The sequence below is a fragment of the Schistocerca cancellata genome, chromosome 1 (genome assembly GCF_023864275.1).
Source record: "Schistocerca cancellata isolate TAMUIC-IGC-003103 chromosome 1, iqSchCanc2.1, whole genome shotgun sequence".
NCBI classification, from domain to species: Eukaryota; Metazoa; Arthropoda; class Insecta; order Orthoptera; family Acrididae; genus Schistocerca; species Schistocerca cancellata.
In genome coordinates this window covers 468,646,447-468,667,601 of record NC_064626.1, presented here as the reverse complement: position 1 = coordinate 468,667,601, position 21,155 = coordinate 468,646,447, and the positions used below count along the sequence as shown (strand labels likewise).

The following is a 21,155-nucleotide window of genomic DNA, read 5'->3' as shown; positions in this document are numbered from 1 at the left end:
ATGAATACTTTTTGCCAAGCCAATTTGCATAGAACCAATCATTTACTATTTTTCTCTGTTAATGCTTCTTTGTCCAGCTTCATGAAAATGCTTGTATGATTTGCAAACAGAATTAATTTTGCCCCCTGATTCAAACAAAATGGAGATCATTAACAAAGCATTAGTACTGGACCAATGATTGAATGTTATGGGACACACTGTGTTATTTACCCCATACAAATCAGATTATGTGGATCCTGTTTGTACTGCTTCCTATACAGAGATTTCACCTTTTCACTCTCACCCTGTCAGTCATAACATTCTGTTGGAGATGTTAAATTTTTATGGAGTATGTCAAATGCCTTCAGTAAGTCATAAAAGATTCTAAATGATGATATTTTATGATTTAAAGATTTTTGTGTGCTGGTGGCTCCCCATAACTTCTCTGCTAATACATCTACTGACTTGTCCACATCCTCTTCAAGTCTGATGAAAGTCATGAGAAGCACATCCATATCTTCCTATGGCAATTACTAGAAGAATGCCAGTATGAGGTTTTGCATCTACGAGACCAGAGACATACCATTAGTCCTCAAAAAAAATGTCATTCACAGCATGTAAAAGGTAACAAGAGCAGATAAATCTGAAAATTATTTCAGTCAGCTTGACAGCTCAGCATCCAAGTTGATGACCAAAATATAATGACAACAAAGTTTTATTCTATAAGAACATTCTCATAAATTTCTATCTCTGTGGTTATATGGTCATCAGTTTCTTTCTAGCTACTAAGATCTTGCAAACATATCAACAGAATATTGTCAGCACTCCCTCTGAAAGAATGTTATAAAGTTTTTAGGAGACTATTGTCTATCAAGAGACCTAAATATACCAAGTGTTCCCTCATTGTTATTATATGAAATAACATCCTCACAAATAAAAATCCTGAACTGTTTCTTCCAAATAACTTTCAGTACAGGTATGAAACTAGGAACAAAGAAAGTTATTCAGGCAGCAAAAAACTGGACAATGATTTAACTATCAGAAAAGGCAGCAATGAAACCAAATCAGTTTGGAAGGTCATAAACCATAACATTGGTAAATCCAAAGTGACAAACAATAATCTTATCATTAAAAGGAAGGAAAAGTTGTTGAAGACCCTCTATGCATTGCCAATATGTCCAATGACTACTACATTAACACTGCTCAAAATCTCATGAAGAACCTGGGACACTCAAAAGGTAGTAAGTCAAAAGTTCCCACACATGAAAAGGCAATGTTTTTGTACCCATTTATGCATTCAGAAGTAAGAAATGCAATTAATAAGCTGAAAAATAAAATGTCCTGTGGATGTGATGGTACTCCTGATAAGGTCATAAAAACATAGTGCAAACAAAATATTAACTGAATTAGTTGATATTTAATACATCATTTAAAACTGGTGAATTCTCTTCTGCACTTAAAAAAATCAATAATATAGCCACTTTACAAAAAAGCTAAAAAATAAAGTAAATGAGTTAGTAATTTGCTAATTGCAAAAAGACATTGAAGGAAAGAAGACAATGCTATGCAAAAGCAGTGAGAAATTGAATATGTATAACAATGTACATGGCCATGCAGTTATCCTTGCTCATGTTCTGCAACTTTGCATTTGATTTGTATCATTTACTGCTATCAGCAGTCATGTAAACTGACGTATGGCTGAGAGAGTGGTGTGCTGACCACATGCCTCTCATCTGCAGCCAGTGATGCCTGTGGCCTGAGGATGACATGGTGGCCAATCAGTACCGTTGGGCCTTCATGGCATGTTCGGGCAGAGGCTTTACAGCTATCAGGGCCATTTTTAGGTGTCTTTTTGCCCTAGGCAAGAAATGAATAATGATGTCCTTTTTCTTTTTCTTTTTTTTTTTCAGTGCCACGGTCTCCCCAAAATCCCCCACTCCATCACATCCAACACCCAACAGCACTACAATGCAAATCTCCTATTACACTTTTGATCATTAAACTAAGGTGACCAGATGTCCTCATTTTCTGAGGGCAGTCCTCAGTTTTTATGCTTTCTCCTGAATTCCTTTAAAACTGATTGAGGATAACAAATCTCCACAGTTTCTTATTTTTGTCCTCAAATTTTGGATTTCCCAAAAATAATTGAAATAGGAAGAATATGGTGAACATTTTAAACTAGAACTCAACTGAATAGACCGGTGCAACCAAATTTGGCATCAGTCACTTATTTTGTTTAAAAGATGTCAAACTATTTTCTGGTGTGAATGAATTTTTCCTTGAATTTAGAAATTTTGCTACACTGATAGGAGACATACTGAGGATTAAATAACATAATCTAGATAATGTGGCATTATTTCATTTCTGCTTCAATTGAAATATTTTTAGAATGAGGAATAAATTATCTTTTTCACCATCCACTGTCTTACAATTAAATAAATAAATAAATGATGCTTTGTTTGCATTTTCTATTGTGTGTTCTACAACTTATATTAGCCGATGCAATGGCACAGTGGCCTAAGTGATTTCTGTTTCGTATTTCTAGTGACCGCTTTAGTTTTCAGGCAGGTAGACGCAATGCATTTACTTTCTTCAAAGTAAGTAGAGACTTGTTTAATAACTGTTTGGTACAGTTTTGAAAACAATTCAGTATTTTAATTTTTCCTCTTTTCCTTTTTTATCCTCATTTGCTCAATTTTTTTCACTGTTTGATTTGAAATTAATTTTTTTCCTCCTTTCGCTGCCCCTAAAATTCTGCCGCCCTACGCAGATGCCTAGTCTTGCCTGATGGTAGAAACAGCTTTGACTGCTATGGAAACTGTATAAATAAATTTGTAAATGTTCAGCTTGCTGTTACATGTTGTTCACTTGAATTTGTGCACATGATTATCTGCCAATATTATATTATCCACATTTGACAACTCAGCACATGCTTTCACGATGGCTGCAATTGCCATACCTTACAATACATATGTTAGTTCACAGTACCAATTATAAGTTCAATGCTTGGATGGGAGGAATCACTGGAATTTTACTGTAATTTCACAAGTTATGTTAGTAATTCCCAACTAAACTTCAGCTCTTTGTTGCAATTATTTCCCTTGGTATGCATTAAATATTTCTCCTCTGACCTAAAACATTAATCTTTCTACAAAGCTTACAGAATGACACAACAAGAAAAACAAAATGACTACCATAACACTCTGTAGCCAGCTTTCTAATAAAATTGCTGTCCAACACGTCCTAATTCTGTCTTTGCACATGAGTGTAACCATGGTACCAGAATAACTTTACAAATTTCAAACTAACACCACTCTAATTTCATCTACCCCCCAACCCTCATTACATACTATCTTTTCACTTTTGGAATATGGTTTTAGGGCGCAAAACAGCTATAGTCATAAGCGCCCATTCTGCGGCTTAGTGAAGGGTAAAAACAGGAATTCAAATCACCAGGTATGTGAGTGAAACTCAAGGAGGAGGGAAACTAAAAACAGAAGGGAATCTCTGGAAAGTGCTACTGAAGGGGCATTGTTTTCCCTGAAAAGAGCGTCAAATGACTGATGTCATCTCACTAACATTTATAAACTCAAGTACGCGATTGGCTGAGTGCACGTTATCTGCTAATTAGAGAAGATATATCAACCAACAGCTGTAAATGGGCTTGTACCAGGTTAAAATAGGGGCACTGAAGTAAAAGGCATCTCACTGTGCACGATTGAGAGCAGTGGGGACAAAGCGGTGGAGGATCGCCACTTAAAAGATGTCTATGGCTAAAAAGACAGTGCCCAATCCAGAGTCTAGGTAAAATTACCTCCTCCCAATGACGAGGCCAGGAGTAAGAAGTCCAAGCACAGGGAAGATGTTTTAGGTCCTGGAATTTATTATCCTGAACTGCAGCCAATGTGTGTGCCATGAAAGAGCAACACAACAGCATAAAACACACTGTACATCGGCAAAGGGAACAATGGGAACAGTGGGCCGAGCAAGAGAGACAGCAGCCTTTGCCGCTATATTGGCTGCCTTGTTTACACGTATACCAACATGCCCTGGGATCCAGAGGAATGCCACAGAGATGCCGCCAAGTGGAGCATGTGGAGGCAGTCCTGAATCTGGTGGACCAGTGGGTGGATGGGATAAAGATCTTGGAGGTTGAAAAGAGAGCTGAGTGAATCTGAGCATATAATATACTGTATCTGCTGATGGCAACTGATGAATTTGGCAGCCTGGAGAACAGCATAAAGATCCGCAATAAAAGCCAAACACTGGTTGAGAAGACAAAATCTAATACCAGTGTCATCAATAATATAGGCACTCTTGACACTAAAGATGGTCTTTGAGCTTTCAGTGTAAATAAATGTGGCATCCTCCATTTGTGCGCATAGAGCAGCAAATGACCGACGGTAAGCAATTGACGGGGGGGGGGGGGGGGGGGGGGGGTAATACTATCCTTGGGAAGCTGACAAAGGTCACAGAAAAGGCAGGTCTGGTGGTGAAGCCAAGGTGGTGTCGTACTCCCATTTGTCAAGAAAGTTTTCGGAGATTGGTAGGAAAGTGAATGTAGCAGTTGACTGAAGCGGACTCAGAGGGGTAGTAGATAAGGAGGGCTGCCTGCATACCCTAAATCCAAGGAGGCGTTGAAAAACGGGGCACAGGCAGATGAGCAGGCATGGAAGACAGATGACAAGCGTAACAACTCAGAAGGACAGCTCATTGATTAGACATTGGAGGTTCAGCAGCCTCAGTGTAAAGGCTCTCCAAGGGGCTAGTGTAAAATGTTCCAAACACTAAAAGCAATCCATGGTGGTGGACAGAATCTAGACGCCGAAGAGTAGATGGCTGTGCAGAGGAGCAAAATATGCTTCCATAGGCCAATTTCGAGTGCACTAAGGAACAATATAGGTGGAGGAGGACAACTTGGTCCACTCCCCAGAAGGTGCCACTCAGTACACGAAGGGTGTTGAGGGATCACAGACATTGAGCCAAAAGATATGAAATGTGGGAAAAGCAGCACAGTTTTCTGTCAAACTTAAGTCCCAAGAATTTGGTTACGTCCATGAATGGAAGGTCAACAGGGCCTAGATGTAGGGAAGGCAGATAAAACTCCATACAATGCCAAATATTTACACAGATGGTCTTATTAGGAGAGAATAAGAAGCTGGTTCTGATGCTCCATGAGTGGAGGTGATCAAGGCATCCCTGAAGACATTGTTCAAGATGGCTGATCCATTCAGAGCTGTAGTAGATTGTAAAACCGTCGACAAAGAGGGAGCCTAGGACATCGGGAAGCAGATAATATGTAATTGGATTTATGGTGATGGTAAACAGCACAATGCTTAGCACAGAGCCCTTGGGCATCCTATTTTTTTGGGAGAAAGTATGGGATAGAGTACTGTTCAGCTGCACCTTGAATGTGTGCTCTATCATAAATTCACAGATGAAAAGAGGTAGCCAACCTCAAAAGCACCAAGAGAAGAGCGTACCAAGGATGCCTGTTCTCCAACAGGTATAGTATGCCCTCTCCAGATCAAAAAATATAGCTACCAATTGGGGTTTCATAAGAAAGATGTTCATGGTGTAAGTGGAGATAGCAACAAGATGGTCAACTGTGGAACGATGCTTTTGGAAGCCGCGTTGGGCATTGTTAGAAGGTTTCAGGACTCCAGCCACCAGCCTAAACAGCAATTTATGATATGCTCCAGAAATCTTACAAACATTAATCATGAGAGAGATTGGGTGATAGCTGGAGGGGAGATATTTGTTCTTTCGGTACAGAAAAGGCGATAGCTTCCCACCATCCTCTGGGAAAAGTACTGCCGACCCAATGTCGATTATAAAGATGAATGAGGTAGAACAGACTAGGGTATTATAGAAGCAGTAACATTTGGATGTGGATACCTACATCTACATCTACATTTATACTCCACAAGCCACCCAACGGTGTGTGGCAGAGGGCACTTTACGTGCCACTGTCATTAGCTCCCTTTCCTGTTCCAGTCGCGTATGGTTCACGGAAAGAACGACTGCTGGAAAGCCTCCATGCGCACTCTAATCTCTCTAATTTTACATTCGTGATCTCCTCGGGAGGTATAAGTAGGGGGAAGCAATATATTCAATACCTCATCCAGAAACGCACCATCTCAAAATATGGACAGCAAGCTACACCATGATGCAGAGTGCCTCTCTTGCAGAGTCTGCCACTTGAGTTTGCTAAACATCTCCATAACGCTATCATGCTTACCAAATAACCCTGTGACTAAACACGTCACTCTTCTTTGGGTCTTCTCTATCTCCTCTGTCAACCTGACCTGGTACAGATCCCACACTGACAAGCAGTACTTAAGTATAGGTCGAATGAGTGTTTTGTAAGCCACCTCCTTTGTTGATGGACTACATTTTCTAAGGACTCTCCCAATGAATCTCAACCTGGCAACTGCCTTAACAATTAATTTTATATGATCATTCCACTTCAAATTGTTCTGTATGCATGATGATGATTAAGTCCCATACTCCGTGACTGAGCGTAGGGGAACGATGCGGGAGACCCGCACCGCCATACTAGGCAAGGTCCTAGTGGATGTGGTTTGCCATTGCCTTCCTCCTCCTCCTCCTCCGATGACGACGACGACGACGACGACGACGACGACACCTAGTCATCTCAAGGCAGGAAAAATCCCTGACTCCGCCGGGAATCAAACTTCGTATGCATACTCCCAGATATTTTACAGAAGTAACTGCTACCAGTTTTTGTTCCACTATCATAATCATACAATAAAGGATCCTTCTTTCTATGTATTCACAATACATTACATTTGTCTATGTTAAGGGTCAGTTGCCACTCCCTGCACCAAATGCCTATCCGCTGCAGATCTTCCTGCATTTCGATGCAATTTTCTAATGCTGCACCTTCTCTGTATACTACAGCACCATCTGCGAAAAGCCGCATGGAAATTCTGATGCAATCTACTAGGTCATTTATATATATTGTGAAAAGCAATGGTCCCATAACACTCCCCTGTGGTACGCCAGAGGTTACTTTAACGTCTGTAGACGTCTCTCCATTGAGAACAACATGCTGTGTTCTGTTTGCTAAGAACTCTTCAATCCAGCCCCACAGCTGATCTGATATTCCGTAGGCTCTTACTTTGTTTATCAGGCGACAGTGCGGAACTGTATCGAACGCCTTCCGGAAGTCAAGGAAAATGGCATCTCTGGTAGCCTGTATCTAACATTTTCTGGGTCTCGTGAACAAATAAAGCAAGCTGGGTCTCGCACAATCACTGTTTCCGGAATCCATGTTGATTCCTACAGAGTAGATTCTGAGTTTCAAGAAATGACATGATACGCAAGCAAAAAACATGTTATAAAATTCTACAACAGATCAATGTTAAAGATATAGGCCTATAATTTTGTGCATCTGCTCGACGACCCTTCTTGAAAACTGGAACTACCTGTGCTCTTTTCCAATCATTTGGAACATTCCATTCCTCTAGAGACTTGCAGTACATAGCTGTTAGAAGGGGGCAAGTTCTTTCGCGTACTCTGTGTAGAATCAAATTGGTATCCTGTCAGGTCCAGTGGATTTTCCTCTGTTGAGTGATTTCAGTTGCTTTTCTATTCTTTGGACACTTAATTCAATGTCAGCCATTTTTTTGTTTGTGCGAGGATTTAGAGAAGGAACTGCAGTGCGGTCTTCCTCTGTTTCAATGCCATTAGCATCCTAGAGTGTCTGGATATGTTGTTTCGATCCACTTACTGATTTAACGTAAGACCAGAACTTCCTAGGATTTTCTGTCAAGTCGATACATAGAATTTTACTTTCGAATTCACTGAACGCTTCAAGCATAGCCCTTCTTACGCTAACTTTGACATTGTTTAGCTTCTGTTTGTCTGAGAGGTTTTGGCTGCGTTTAAACTTGCAGTGAAGCTCTCTTTGCTTTCGCAGTACTTTCCTAACTTTGTTGTTGAACCACGGTGGGTTTTTCCCAACCCTCACAGTTTTACTCGCCACGTACCTGTCTAAAACACATTTTACGATTGCCTTGAACTTTTTCCATAGACATTCAACATTATCAGTGTAGGAACAGAAATTTTCATTTTGATCTGTTAGGTAGTCTGAAATCTGCCTCTTTTTACACTTGCTAAACAGATAAACCTTCCTCCCTTTGTTATTTCTATTTACTTCCATATTCAGGGATGCTGCAACGGCCTTATGATCACTGATTCCCTGTCCTGCACTTACAGAGTCGAGAAGTTCGGGTCTGTTTATTATCAGTAGGCCCAAAATGTTATCTCCACGAGTCAGTTCTCTGTTTAATTGCTCGAGGTAATTTTCGTATAGTGCACTCAGTATAATGTCACTCGATGCTCTGTCCCTACCACCTGTTCTAAACATTTGAGTGTCCCAGTCTATATCTGGTAAACTGAAATCTCCACGGAGTAAAATAGGGGCACTTAATTAAAAGGTGTCTTACCGTCAACAGCTGAGAGCAGTGGGGACAGAATGGGGGAGGATCGCCGCTTAAAAGATGTCGATGGCTAAAAAGACAGTGCCCTATCCGGAGTCTAGTTAAAATTACCTCCTCCCAACGATGCGTTCGGGAGGAAGAGGTCGAAGCACAGGGAAGAGCTTTCACGTCCCGCAATTTATTATGGGGAAGTGTCGACCAATGTGCGTGCCATAAAAGAACAACACGATGACATAAAACACTCCATAGATCGGCGAAGGGAATTGATCGAATAGCTGGCCGAAGAAGAGAGACTGCAGCCTTGGCCGCTATATCGGCCGCCTCATTGCCACAGATACCAACATGTCCTGGGAGCCAGAGGAACCCCACAGATACAACCCCCAAATGGAGCAAGCACAAGCAGTCCTGAATCTGGTGGACCAGAGGGTGAACAGGGTAGAGAGCTTGGAGACTGAGGAGAGAGCTGAGAGAATCTGAACAGATAACATACTGTATCCACTGATGGCAGCGGATGTATTGGACAGCCTGGAGAACAGCATAAAGCTCCGCAGTATAAACTGAACACTGGTCGGGAAGCCGAAATCTATTCGGGGTGTCGCCAACAATATAGGCACTCCCTACACCTAACGATGTTTTTGAGCCATCAGTGTAAATAAATGTGGCTTCCTTCATTTGTGCACATAGAGCAGCAAATGCCCAACGATAAACAAGTGAAGGGGTACCACCCTTGGGAAATTGACAAAGGTCACGGAGCAGGCAGATCTGGGGACCAAGGCAGTGCTGTACCCCAAGTTGTCAAGAAGGTTTTAGGAAAGCGGAAGGGAAGAGAATGGAGCAGTTGACAGAAGCGGACTCCCGGTGGTAGTAGGGAGGAGGGGCGGCCTGCATACCCTACATCAAAGGAGGCGTCGAAAAAAATGTCATGGCCGGATTAGCAGGCATGGAAGACAGATGGCTAGCATAACGACTCATAAGGACAGCTCACCGATTGGACAGCGGAGGTTCAGCAGTCTCAGCATAAAGGCTTTCCACTAGGCTGGTGTAAAAAGCTCCAGACACTAAACGTAATCCACGGTGGTGGATAGAGTCGAGACGCCGAAGAATAGACGGCCGAGCAGAGGAGTAGACTATGCTTCCATAGTCCAATTTCGAGCACACTAAGGCGCGATAGAGGCGGAGAAGGACCACTCGGTCCGCTCCCCAGGTGGTACCATTCAGGACACGGAGGGTGTTGAGGGATCGCAGACAGCGAGCCGAAAGATAGGAAACGTGGGGGGACCAGCACAGTTTTCTGTCAAACATAAGACCTAGGAATTTAGCGACGTCCGAAAACGGAAGGTTGACAGGTCCTAGATGTAAGGAGGGTGGAAGAAACTCCTTACGTCGCCAAAAATTAACACAAACGGTCTTACTGGGAGAAAAACTGAAGCCGGTTTCGATGCTCCAAGAGTGGGGGTGATCGAGACATCCTTGAAGACGTCGTTCAAGAAGGCTGGTCCATTGAGAGCTGTAGTAGATCGCAAAATCGTCCACAAAAAGGGAGCCCAAAACATCAGGAAGGAGACAATCCATAATCGGATTTATGACAATGGCAAACAGTACAACACTCAGCACGGAGCCCTGTGGTACCCCGTTTCCTTGGGAGAAAGTACGGGAGAGAGTGGTGTTCACCCGCACTCTAAATGTGCGCTCTGCCATAAATTCGTGAAGAAAAAGGGGCAGCCGACCTCGAAAGCCCCAAGAGAACAGTGTGCGGAGGATGCCTGTTCTCCAACAGGTATCGTATGCTCTCTCCAGATCAAAAAATATTGCTACTGTTTGGCGTTTCCGGAGAAAATTGTTCATGATATAAGTGGAGACAGCAACAAGATGGTCAACTGCAGAACGATGCTTTCGGAATCCGCATTGGGAAGGTGTTAAAAGACTGCGGACTCCAGCCACCAAGCTAAACGGCAATTCACCATACGCTCCAAGACCTTACATACACTTCTTGTGAGAGAAATGGGGTGATAGCTAGAGGGGAGATGTTTGCCCTTTCCAGGTTTCGGAACAGGAACGACGATAGATTCCCGCCATCGTCTGGGAAAAGTACTGGCGGTCCAAATCCGATTATAAAGGCGAAGGAGGTAATGCAGACTATGGGTTGATAAATGCAGCAACATTTGGACATGGATACTATCCGGTCCTGGGGTGGAGGAGCGAGAAGAAGAGAGGGCATGTTGGAGTTCCCGCATGGAGAAAACAGTATTTTAGCTTTCGCGACTTTGAGAGAAGAAAGCAAGAGGTCGCACTTCCGCCGCACATTTCTTCGGGAGAAACACTGGCGGGTAATTTGAAGAGCTCAAAATCTCAGCAAAGTTCTGACCCAATGAGTTAGAAATTGCTACGGGGTCCACTAATGTATCATGCGCGACCGTGAGCCCAGAGACTGGGGAGGAACTAGGCGCGCCTGAGAACCGTCAAATCCGACTCCAAACTTCCGAGGAGGGAGTGAAGGTGTTAAATGAGGTAGTAAAGAGTTTCCAGCTTTCCTTCTTGCTATCGCAGATGATGCAACAACATCGCACTCTGAACTGCTTATAGCGGATACAGTTGTCCAAAGCAGGATGGTGGCAGAAAACGTGAAGAGCACGTCGCTGCTCACATATTGCGTCACGGCACGCCTCGTTCCACCAAGGAACTGGGGGGCGCCGGGGCAATTCGGAGGTGCGTGGTATTTAACGTTCCGCAGCTGCAAGAATAACGTCAGTAATATGTGTGACCTCATCGTCGACGCTGGGAAAGTGTCAGTCATCGAATGTCGCGAGAGACGAAAAAAGTGTCCAATCGACTTGGGCTAACTTCCAGCGTCGCGGGCGCATATATGGCAGTTGAGGCTGCAGTCTAAGGACACATGGAAAGTGGTCACCCGAGTGTGTATCATCAAGGGCGAACCAGTCGAAGCGCCGAGCTAGCGAAACAGTACCGACCGAAAGGTCCAAATGAGAGAAATTTGTCGTGGAGGCAGACAAAAATGTAGGGACCCCAGTGTTGAGGCAAACTACATCCACTTTGTGGAAGACTTCTAGCAATAGCAAGCCACGTGGACAAGGATTTGGAGATCCCCAAAGTGGGAGGTGGGCATTGAAGTCCCCAACCAGCAAATAGTGGGGTGGAAGCTGACCAAGAAGATGAAGGAGATCAGCTCGTGCCATTGGTGTGGACGATGGAATGTATACAGTACAAAGAGAAAATGTATATCCAGAAAGGGAAAGACGGACAGCGACAGCTTGGAAAGAAGTGTTTAAGTGGATTGGGTGATAATGGAGAGTATCATGTAGAGGAGTCGTGAGTCCTCCATGTGGTGGAGTGCCTTCAACAGAGGGGAGATCAAATCGGACGGACTGAACATGGGGGAGAACAAAGCGGTCATGGGGACGCAGCTTTGCTTCCTGAAGACAAAAGATGACCGGTGAGTAGGATCGTAAGAGGATCGACAATTCATCCCTATTGGCTCGAATGCCGCGGATATTCCAGTGGATAATGGACATAGGGTGAACAGAAAATGGAGGAATGTGACCAAGGTTGCCATCAACTCAGCTACTGCTCAGAGCTTGCGACCGACAGCATGGAATGGCATTCAGCCAAAGGCAGAAGATCCTGATCCATAGGTTGTTCAGGAGCAGCTACTGCCACCAGCGATTGGCTGGTTGATCGGCCGCCAGCAGTGCGCCTCGGCGACACAGAAGATGGCCGAGGGCGATTACCACCAGGTAGTGCTGTAGCTGAGACACGCCTTGGCAGAGAAGGAGAGGAACTGGGTTTCTTAGTAGCCTTCTTGGAAATATGATGTTTAGATGAAGGAGGAACCGAGAGTTGTGAAGTTTGGGTACGTAAAAAATCTTCACGAGTATGCTCTTTTTTCGAAGTCTTGGCGTCTGACTTTTGGGCTTGAGATTTAGCAGAACCCGATGAAGGGTGAGCCATAGAGTGGGCAGGAGAAAGTGGGAAGGTTGAATGGGCGATCTTTGTGCTGGCCGATCTGATGATCATGGCACTAAAGGTAAGGTCACAAGTCTGTGTGGCCGCCTCCTTTGTTGGCCAAGGAGAGGCAAGGACAGTGCTGTATTTTCCTGTCTGAGGCACGGTGGGCTGTCAACTGGCGAATAATTTTCGAGCAGCAAAGGTCGACACCTTTTCCTTCACTCTGATTTCCTGAATGAGCTTTTCGTCTTTAAAAATGGGGCAATCTCGAGAGGAAGCAGCGTGGTCACCCATGCAGTTGATGCAACGAGGGGATGGAGGTGGACAAGCACCCTAATGAGCATCCTTGCCACACGTAACACATTTGACCAGATTGTAACAGGACTGGCTGGTGTGATTGAACCGCTGACACCGATAGCAACACGTAGGGTTTGGGATGTAAGGGCGAATGGAAATTATCTCATAGCCTGCTTTGATTTTCAATGGGAGTTGAACTTTGTCAAATGTTAAGAAGACAGTACGGGTTGGAATGATGTTCGTGTCAACCCTTTTCATGACTCTATGAACTGCCGTTACGCCCTGGTCAGACAGGTAGTGTTGAATTTCCTCATCGGACAATCCGTCGAGGGAGCGTGTATAAATGAACCCATGTGACCAAATTGAAGTATGGTGCGGTTCCACCCAGACAGGGAAGGTGTGTAGCAGTGAAGTACACAGCAATTTTTGTGCCTGGAGGGCACTGACTGTTTCTAACAACAAGGTACCATTCCGTAATCTGGAGCAAGACTTTACAGGACCTGCAATTGCGTCGACACCTTTCTGAATAATGAAAGGGTTGACCATGGAGAAGTCGTGACCTTCGTCAGACCGAGAAACAACACGGAACTGTGGCAAAGACGGAAGGACTGTCTGTGGCTGAGACTCATTGAACTTACGCTTGTGAGCTGACATATTAGAAGATGAGGAAACCATTGCAAAAGTATCCCCCACGATTACCGGCGTCTCCGATGGCGCGCTCCTTCCTTGTGGGGGCCCTCCCTGAGGGCACTCCCGCCTTAGGTGATTGTTCACACCTCAGGTCACACCTCCCGACAAACAGACGGAGGGACCAATCGGCACTTTCGGAAGGTATCAGCTCGGGTAATCACCCCTCCCTGGGCCTGGCCATTACCAGGGGGTACGTACGTGTCCTCCCTGTCTACCCGGGGCGGGGAATTACGCGTTACCCCGTCACCGGCTACGCATGGAAATGTGTGGGTCGGCCTTCAGACATGCACAGGGAGGAAAAAAGAGAAAGGGAAAGGGAAAGGAAAGAAGAGAGGGCTCACACGCCACAGCGGAGATAAGGGCAAAGAGAAGAGGTAAGGAAAAGAGAAGGACAAAGGAAGGACGAAGACTTGCAGAGAGAGAAAGCAAAGGATTTGGAACAGTTTCGACCGTCCGTCTCTGGACGTAGGCACAAAATGTGTTCCCAGAGGGGGAGAAAGGGAAGGAAAGAGGCGGAGGTGAGAGGGGGTGGGGGGAGGGCCGAAGATGGGGGATGGGGAATGATGCGGAAAGGGAAGGTATGCAGCCCAGAAAGGAAGGAAGGCCACATTAGCTCGGGGTCCCGTGCTCGCTACGCACGTATCCACGAAAGATTTGTGGACCCCCTGGGGGGCTCGGTTGTTGGGTATAACCTTATCAGGATGACACTTCTACGCAGCTGTCTTTAATTCAATTGATCTCTCATGTATAACAAAAGCGTACAAAGAGATTTTACTGAGAAAGTGAATTAAAAGCGTATATAACTAGATTTTTCTGCTAAAATGTACAGATTTTACAATTAACTTTCCACCTATTATTAAAAATCTCAAGGAAGAAACTGATAACCTTTATTGGTATCAATAATCAGATTTGTAAAAAGGGTTGTGGATTAGGAAGAGGCTTGTCAGACTACCTGGCAAGAATCTTCGAAATGCCGAAGTCACCAATCTTGAGGCACCTGTGATTTGCAGTTAGCAGTATATTGCTGGATGTGATGTCACGGTGCAGGACATTGAGTGAGTGGATGTGGTAGAGTGCCAGCACCAACTGTGATGCCCAAGTCACAACATCCTGAAAACCAACAGATGTAACACACAGACCATGTTCATAGGATGTGAAATTTATTTAACCAAAATAATAAGGGAACAAGATTTGGCTGTTGGGCTTAATTTCTGTTGCATGGAATTCATAAGCAGTGTCTAAATTAACACAAGAAATTTAACAATATTTTGACATCAGAAATATTTATGGAAACCATCTTAGAGAGCAAAATGTGTACTGAGAACTCTTACAAATCTGGAATACCTGCAATAATGCAAGTACCTTGGAATACGATTAATGTGTCTTTTCTGAGCCACATCAAAGTGGTGTCCAGATCAGTAACTTTTTAAATGGTCTAATTCTTTATTTCTGTTGTCAGTCATAAACCCAGAGATGAGTGTTTCACATTCCTGCTGTCTCATTACAACTGAAATAGCATAGAAGGTTCCATACTTTTTCAATAAATAACAGGGTTAGACTATCTATTTGATAGGGTACAAGTAGCTCAATTAGAGAATGTTGGGTATCTGTTAATACTTAACATTAAGGTACTCTGTTGGAATTTGCATTAAACAAATAGTATCAGAAATAATGCCTGGTGACTGAATATTCAGCAGAGGATAATCTGCACGTCGAATTAAGAGGGTAGAAGGCAGGAATAGAAAGAAGCCTATGAGATGTGTGGGTCTGTATGTTGCAGGTCACACTGACACTGGACCAGGACACAGGAGGAAGGTTCCCTGGAGTGATACATCTACATCTATGTGATTACTCTGCTACTCACAATAAAGTGCATGGCAGAGGGTTCAATGAACTACCTTCAAGCTGTCTCTCTTCCGTTCCGCTCTCGAATGGCATGCGGTAAAAACGAGCACTTACATTTTTTCTGTCCAAGTCCTGATTTCTCTTATTTTATCCTGATGATCATTTCTCCTATGTAGGTGGATGTCAACAATGTTTTCGCAATCGGAGGAGAAAACTGGTGATTGAAATTTCACGAGAAGATCCCATCGCAACGAAAAATACCTTTGTTTTAATGATTGCCACTCCAATTTACGTATCATGTTTGTGACACTATCTCACCTATTTCACAATAATACAAAACAAGCTGCCCTTCTTTTACGATGCCCTCCATCAGTCCCACCTAATGCGGATCCCACACCACACAGTAATACTCCAGAATAGGGTGGACAAGTGTGGTGTAAGCAGTCTGTTTAGTAGACCTGTTGCACCTTCTAAGTGTTCTGCCAATGAATCACAGTCTTTGGTTTGCTCTACCCACAATATTATCGATGTGATTGTTCCAATTTAGGTTATTTGTAATTGTAATCCCTAAGTATTTAGTTGAATTTACAGCCTTCAGATTTGTGTTACTTATTGCGTAATTGAAATTTAGCTGATTTCTTTTAGTTCTCATGTGAATAACTTCACACTTTTCCTTATTCAGGGTCAATTGCCACTTTTTGCACCATACAGATACTTTATCTAAATCATTTTGCAAGTCGTTTTGATCATCTGATGACTTTGCAAGACGGTAAATGACAGCATCATCTGAAAACAATCTAAGACAGTTACTCATATTGTCTCTTATGTCATTAATATAGATCAGGAACAATAGAGGGCCTATAACACTTTCTTGGGGAACGTCGGTTATTACTTCTGTTGGAAATGAAGTCCCATGCTTCTTTACAGAGTGTAGGGGAACAATGCGGGAGACCCGCACCGCCTTACTAGGCAAGGTCCTAATGGAGGTGGTTTGCCATTGCCTTCCTCCGAAATTAAGCAAAGTATTAGCCCATATATTTAATGCCTCTATGTACCAGGGTGTTTTCCCAAAGGGCATGAAACTTGCTATAGTGGAGCCTCTCCACAAAAAGGGACACAACACAAGTCTCAAACTATCGTCCAATCTCCCTCCTGTCCACTTTCGCTAAAGTCCTTGAGAAACTACCACTCCAGAATTGTAAGGCACCTAGAAAACTTCGGCATCATAAGTGATAGACAATTCGGTTTCCGGAAAAGTATGTCCACAACCGAGGCCATATTTTCTTTCAAAAATGATATACTGGAATCCCTAAATAATAAAATGAAGGCAGTTTGAATATTTTGTGATCTGTCCAAAGCCTTCGACTGTGTGGACCACAAAATACTCCTCAACAAAGCACGCCACTATGGAATCACTGGGGCACTGGGAAGCTGGCTAAAATCCTACCTCCAAAACAGGAAGCAGAAGGTAATTCTCAATGGGAGCAATAAAGAGAGAGAGGTAGTAGAGTCAGACTGGAGCACTGTACTCCATGGAGTACCCCAGGGATCCGTCCTTGGTCCGTTGCTGTTACTGATATACGTAAATGACTTAACTTTCATGCAATACATGCAAGTTCACCATGTTTGCTGACGACACCAGCATTTTGATTAGTTACAAACAGCTCACTGATATAGAGGTTGATGCCAACAAATTACTTACAGTACTATTAACCTGGTTCCAAGTGAACTCACTCACAGTAAACCTGAGCAAAACAAATTATATCCATTTCAGCCTTGACCACAAACTCCCCCAGGAGATTACCATTTTAAATAACAATAATCAGATAGAAAGGGTACACTGCACCAAATTCTTACGCCTCCACATAGACAGTAGGCTCAACTGGGACCACCATGTCCTCGAGACTGTAAAAAGGCTGTCCTCAGCAACTTTTGCCATTAGGACAATCTCACAATTTGGAGACATAAATGTCACAAAGTCCACATACTTTGCATACTTACACTCCATTATGTGTTATGGCATCATCTTCTGGGGCAATTCACCCTCATCTAAAAAAATCTTCCTCATGCAGAAAAAAGTTGTCCGTATAATGTGCAGAGTACCCCTGAGAACCTCCTGCCGTGCGCTCTTTAAAAAACTTGGAATACTTTCCACAACCTGCCAGTATATTTTTTCCCTAATGAGTTTCTTGGTTGACAATCCTGCCCACTATGAATCCAATGAAAGCTTCCATTATCACAATACAAGAAAGAAGGCTGACCACTTTGAACTAAAAAGTTTAACTCTGGTACAGAAAGGAGTGCATTACTCCAGTGTCAAAATATTTAACTTATTACCGAGCTATATAAAAAGTCTACGTAATAACAGTGCATCATTCAAAAACAATCTAAAGACATATTTAATCGAGAAAACATTTTACTCACTTGATGAATACTTCAACAGAGAAAAGTAGTCTTTGTATGTATTTATATTTACTGTTTATGTTCTTTTTGTTTCTATTTGTAACCATATACTTACTGTGACAAATAGGCTTTCGCAATGTGATAATTTTTGCATAATGTATTATTCCTATGACTTTGTTTTAGTTCATTATTATTTTTGCAAGTCTTATGTAATTTATGTCTAGTTCTGCTCTTGTAAACTAACTGATACCATGGTCTGTGAACATATATTACTCAAGTCATTCTACATCCTAGTGTCATACACATAACAGGATCTATGGAATTTGTAGATTAAAAAAATAAAAAAATAAAAAAACAAGCTCTGATTAGGTAAGGACAGGGTAGGAAACTGGTTATGGCCTTTTGAAGTAACCATCCTTTAATTCACTTTAATAAATTTAAAGAAATCATAGAAAACCCAAAAATCTTTATGGCTGGATGAGGTTTGAACTACCATCCTCTGAAATATGAGCCCAATTTCCTACTACTGTACCAGCTCACTGGGTGCTGGCAAAGGAACTCACTGTCTGGTCATGTGGATCCATTTGTGTGGCCTTGATATCAAGTGATTTCAATTCTCCTGAAGATATCTGAAGTGCCATCAAGCAAGGTGGTGAGCTTTGGATGTGCCTCTGATCAATTGCAGTGATGGTTGAGTGTTCATGGATTACAATCGCTGCCTGGTACAGCATTGCCAGAACAAAATACCCTTCAACTCACTGGTAGGTGATTGTCTGTAATTGAACTGCTCAAGGCCTCAGCATCTTTAACAGATAGAAGTGGTGAACTGTGTTGTGGCAGGTAGGCCAGTAAGCCCAAGTCACAGTTTGGGTTCCTTAAGGATACTGATATAGAGAAGGTTATTTACACGTACAGTGAGAATATACTTAATTCAATAGATAATAAACCAGAAGCTACCGGCGTTTTCTGTGCCCTGTCAAAAGCTTTTGGCTATGTGAATCACAGCATTCTCTTATGTAAATTAGAACATTACAGTGTTATTGGCAGTGCTGCAAAAGGGTTTGAGTTATCTAACTAACAGGAAACACAGGGTGTTATCATGAAATACCTGTGGAGTACACAATCAGTCTTCATCAAATTGCGAATTAATTACATGTACTGTTCCTCGAAGTTCCATCTTGAGTCCATACTTTTTCCTTGTGTACATTAATGACCTCTTGCATTGACAGATGCTAAGTTTGTTTTGTTTGCAAAAATTATGAACATTGCAATATGGCTGCTTATCAAACTTTATCTGACATTAATAAATGGCTTAAAGCTAATTCACTGTCTTTTTTGGAAAGACCCACTACATGCAGTGCATAACATGTAAGAGATTTCCTTCCAGCATATGTGTACCATATGACGACATGCAGATAGAAGATGTTGACAGTGTTAAATTTCTGGGATTACAACTCTATAGGCTAATAAATTCAGTTGGGAAGAGCATATCACAGATTTGCTGAAGTGCCTAAGTCTATATTTGCAGTCCGAATGATGTCAGATGTGGGAGACACAAATACTCATAACAAACAAGTGGTCCACTTATTTCTTGGCAACAGCTTGTCAGTGGCCATTCAAGTGGGCAGACAGCTTTTTGGTTGTCATGCTTACAAAGAATGCAGCACAGTGGTTGTAGCTCAGCTTGGAGATTACATGACTGGTTTCACAGGTAGCCTTTCCTTTGATGGGATAGGTGAGATGTTTGTGGCCAGACTGGAGTAGGTAGTGGTGGGAGGCTGTATGGGATAGGTCTTGTATTTTGGTCTGTTACAGGGAAATGAGCCATGAGGTAAGGGGTTGGGGGGCAGAGGTTGTGTAGGGATGGATGAACATATTGTTTAGGTTTAGTGGACAGCAGAATACCACTGTGGGAGGGGTGGGAAGGATAGTGGGCAGGACATTTCTCAAATCAGGGAATGACGAGAGGTAGTCGAAACCCTGGTGAAGAATGTAATTCAGTTGCTCCAGTCCTGGATGGTACTGAGTTATGAGGGGAATGCTCCTCTGTGGCTGGACAGTGAGACTATGGGAGTTTGTGGGAGACTGGAAAGATAAGGCTTGGGAGATTTGTTTTCATACAAGGTTGTGAGGATAATTACAGTCTGTGAAGGCCTCAGTGAGACCCTTGGTATATTTTGAGAGGGACCGCTTGTCACTGCAGATGTGATGACCTTGGGTGACTAGGTTGTATAGAAAGGACTTCTGATATGGAACAGGTGCAGCTGTGGAAGTGGAGGTATTGCAACGGGTTAGTAAATTTGATATGGACAGAGGTACTGATGTAGCCATCTTTAAGGTGGAGGTCAACATCTAGGAAGGTGGTTTGTTGGGTTTGAGTAGGACCAGATGAAGGAAATGTGGGAGAAGCTGTTGAGGTTCTGGAGGAATGAGATAGGGTGTCATCACCCTCAAACCAGATCCCAAAGATATCGTCAATGAATCTGAACCAGGTGAGGGGTTTAGGGTTCTGGGTGTTCGGGAAGGATTCCTCTAGATGGCCCATGAATAGGTTAGAGTAGGATGGTGCCATGCAGGTGCCTATAGCCTTACCCCAGATTTGTTTGTAGGTAATGTCTTCAAACAAGAAGTAATTCTGGGTAAGGATATAGTTGGTCATGGCGACTAGGAAGAAGGTTGTTGGTTTGGAATCCATCGAGCACTGGGAAAGGTAGTGCTCAACAGTGGTAAGGCCATGGGCATTAGAGACATTACTGTAAAGGGAGGAAGGATCAATAGCGACCATGTGGTGGTAAAGGGACAGGAACTGTGGAGAGTTGGTGGACCAAATGGTTGGTATATTTTACATAGGAGGATAGGTTCCGGGTAATAGGCTGAAGGTGTTGGTCTGCTGGAGCAGAGATTCTCTCAGTGGGGGCATAGTAACTGACCATAATGGGGTGTCCTGGATGTTTGGGTTTATGGACTTTAGGAAGCATGTAAAAGTTAAGAGTGCGGGGAGTGGTAGGGGTGAGCAGGGAGATGGACTCGGGGGAGAGGTTCTGTGATGGGCCTAAGGATTTGAGGAGAAACTGGAGCTCCTGCTGGATTTCTGGAATGGGGTCACTGTGGCAAGGTCTGCAGGTGGATGTATCTGACAGCCAGCAGAATTCTTCTGCCAGATAATATTTGCAGTTCAAAACAACAGTGGTGGAGCATTTGTCCGCAAGTAGGATAATAAGGTTGGGATTAGCTTTTAGATGGTGGACTGCTGTTCTTTCTGTGGATGTAAGGCTAGTTTTCATGTTGAGGGATTTGGGGAATGATGGTGAGGCAAGGTTTGAGGTTAAGAAATTCTGGAAAGTGAACAGAGGGTGATTAGGGGCAGTGGGGGTTGATCACACTTGAATGGAGGAGTGAACTGAGTTAGGCATGGTTCAACATTGGTCTTTGGTTGAGTCTGATTGGTAGAGACTGGGAGAAGAAGAGGTCTTCTTTAACACACACTGCATGATTGAATTTGGGAGTAGG

General features: G+C 43.2%; 1 protein-coding gene across 1 annotated transcript in view; it reads right to left on the bottom strand.

The window, feature by feature from the left end:
• Window positions 1-21,155, bottom strand: part of LOC126183416 (serine/threonine-protein kinase Nek8-like) — a gene marked incomplete at its 5' end in the record, with an annotated part of 65,897 nt that overhangs the window by 28,898 nt on the left and 15,844 nt on the right. Inside the window, one exon of the mRNA XM_049925413.1 lies at window positions 14,347-14,507. Coding sequence (XP_049781370.1) covers window positions 14,347-14,507 — 161 coding nt within the window. The remainder of the gene's footprint in view (window positions 1-14,346; window positions 14,508-21,155) is intronic.